Source organism: Capsicum annuum, unplaced genomic scaffold (assembly GCF_002878395.1).
Source record: "Capsicum annuum cultivar UCD-10X-F1 unplaced genomic scaffold, UCD10Xv1.1 ctg15264, whole genome shotgun sequence".
Classification (NCBI taxonomy): Eukaryota; Viridiplantae; Streptophyta; class Magnoliopsida; order Solanales; family Solanaceae; genus Capsicum; species Capsicum annuum.
The window spans coordinates 1-2,416 of NW_025820720.1; the positions used below are offsets into that span (position 1 = coordinate 1).

Consider the following 2,416-nt stretch of genomic DNA (forward strand, 5'->3'; position numbering starts at 1 on the left):
TTATTTTATTTTTACTTTATTTTATATCCTTGTACTTTATTTTATCGCGCAATTTTTCGGTATTTTCGCTGCCTGTATTTTTTGTGGGATTTGTGTCGGTTAATTGGGTTCGAGTTGCTATTGTTCTTAAAATTGGGTTAAATTGTGTGCTTTGAGCTGTCGTTATTGTTTTGCTGTTTTAACTTCTTCTGTTGCATTTGTTGAGTAGTGGCTTGGGTAGTAAATGGTGGACTAGGGTCATGTCCTGGGGGGCTGCGGGTGCCGTCGGGGCCAGGTGGTGGGTCAAAGTTGAGACATAGGGGAGGAGAGTCGAGAGATGATAAGTTTAGGGTAGGGTCGTGGAACATAGAGACCCTTCAGGGTAAGTCGATAGAGCTAGTTAAGATTCTTAGGAAGAGAAGGATTAGTATTGCGTGTGTCCAGGAGACTAAATAGGTAGGTTCTAAGGCTAGGGATGTGGATGGGTACAAGTGGTGATATTCAGGTAGTGAGAGGCGTAGGAATGGAGTAGGTATCTTAGTGGATGAAAAGCTTAGGGGGTAGGTAGTGGAGGTTAATAGGGTTAACGATAGGGTGATGACTATTAAGTTGGTCATTGGGGGTTTTACGGTGCACGTCTGTAGAGCTTACGCGCCACAGGTGGGCCTGGGCGAGGAGGAGAAGAGGAGTTTTTGGGAGGTCTTGGACGAGGTGATTCAAGGCGTGCCTAGTTCGGAAAAGCTTTTCTTAGGATGGGACTTCAATGGGCATATCGGGCATTTGCCGATAGGATACGATGATTTGCATGGTGGCTTTGGTTTTGGTGATAGGAATGATGAGGGTACTTCTCTGTTTGATTTTGCTAGGGCCTTTGGATTGGTGGTAGTGAATTCCAGCTTTCCGAAGAAAGAAGAGCATCTGGTTACTTTCCGTAATAGGATAGTCAAGACCCAGATTGACTTTTTGCTGCTTAGAAAGGAGGATAGAGCTTTGTGTAAGGACTGTAAGGTTTTCCCGAATGAGAATCTTGCGACCCAACATAGACTTCTGGGGATGGATTTGGTTATTAAGATGGGCAAGAAGAGGAGGGGTGGGGAGGGTTGACCTAGAGTTAAGTAGGGTGGCCTGACTCCGGTCAGTGCTTTAGAGATAGAGGCAAAGTTGGAAGGGATGGGGGCATGGGAGTGTCGGGGGGACGTGGATAGTATGTGGGATAGGGCGGCGGGTTGCATTAAGGAGACTTCTAGAGAGGTTTTGGGTGTCTCTAAAGGATGGTCTGGCCGGCATCGGGGGGACTGGTGGTGGAATGAAGAAGTTAAGAAGAAGGTGGAGACAAAGAAGACGGCTTACATTAAGTTGGTTGAGAGTAAGGAAGAAGAGGAGAAACGGGTGTGTAGGGAGGAGTACAAACTTGCTAAGAAAGAGGCTAAGTTAGCAGTTACTACTGCTAAGACAACAGCGTTTGAGAGACTTTATTTGGGTTTAGAGGAGAGAGGCAGGGAAAAGAGGTTGTACAGGCTTGCCAAAACTAGGGAGCATAAGGGTCGGGATCTAGACCAAAGTGAAGTGCATTAAAGGAGAGGATGGAAAAGTTTTGGTGGAGGATGTTCTAATTAAGAAAAGATGGCAGTCGTATTTCCATAAGCTCCTGAACGATGGGGGGGGACAGAGGTATTGTGTTAGGGGAGTTGGAGCACACTAAGCAGCCTTGCGATTTCGGCTACTGTCGGCGTTTTAAGGTCGAGGAAATATGTGAGGCTATTTGCAAGATGCGAAGGGGCAGGGCGACGGGGCCCGATGAGATTTCGGTGGACTTTTGGAAGTATGCTAGCGGAGTGGGATTGAGGTGGCTGAACAATATTTTCAAGACCGCTAAGATGCCCGAGGCGTGGAGATGGAGTACGGTGATTCCTTTATACAAAAACAAGGGAGACATTCAAAGTTGCAACAACTACCGTGGTATTAAGCTGTTGAGTCACACGATGAAGATTTGGGAGAGGGTGGTGGAGCGGAGGTTGAGGAAGATAGTGCCTATTTCGGAGAATCAATTTGGATTTATGCCTGGTCGATTGACGATTAAGGCAATTCACTTTGTGCGTAGGCTGGTAGAACGATATAGAGAGAGAAAGAGGGATCTGCACTTGGTGTTTATCGACTTGGAAAAGGCGTATGACAAGGTTCCTAGGGAGGTTCTGTAGAGATGCTTGGAGGCGAGAGGAATACCAGTGGCGTACATCCGTTCGATTAAGGACATGTATGAGGGGGCGAAGACTCAGGTAAGGACGGTGGGAGGGGATTCCGGGCACTTTTCGGTCTTGACAGGGCTGCACCAGGGATTGACTCTTAGCCCGTTCCTATTCGCCTTGGTGATGGATGTGTTGACGCGAAATATACAAGGGGAGGTTCCTTGGTGTATGCTCTTTGCGGATGATGTAGT

The 2,416-nt window shown here is 47.2% G+C and overlaps 1 protein-coding gene across 1 annotated transcript; it reads left to right on the forward strand.

Moving 5' to 3' along the window:
- Positions 1 to 576: 576 nt before the first annotated feature.
- Positions 577 to 1,083, forward strand: LOC124890318. Its single transcript, XM_047402183.1, has one exon. The coding sequence runs from the start codon at positions 577 to 579 to the stop codon at positions 1,081 to 1,083; it is 507 nt and encodes a 168-aa protein (XP_047258139.1).
- The last annotated feature ends 1,333 nt before the right edge of the window (positions 1,084 to 2,416 follow it).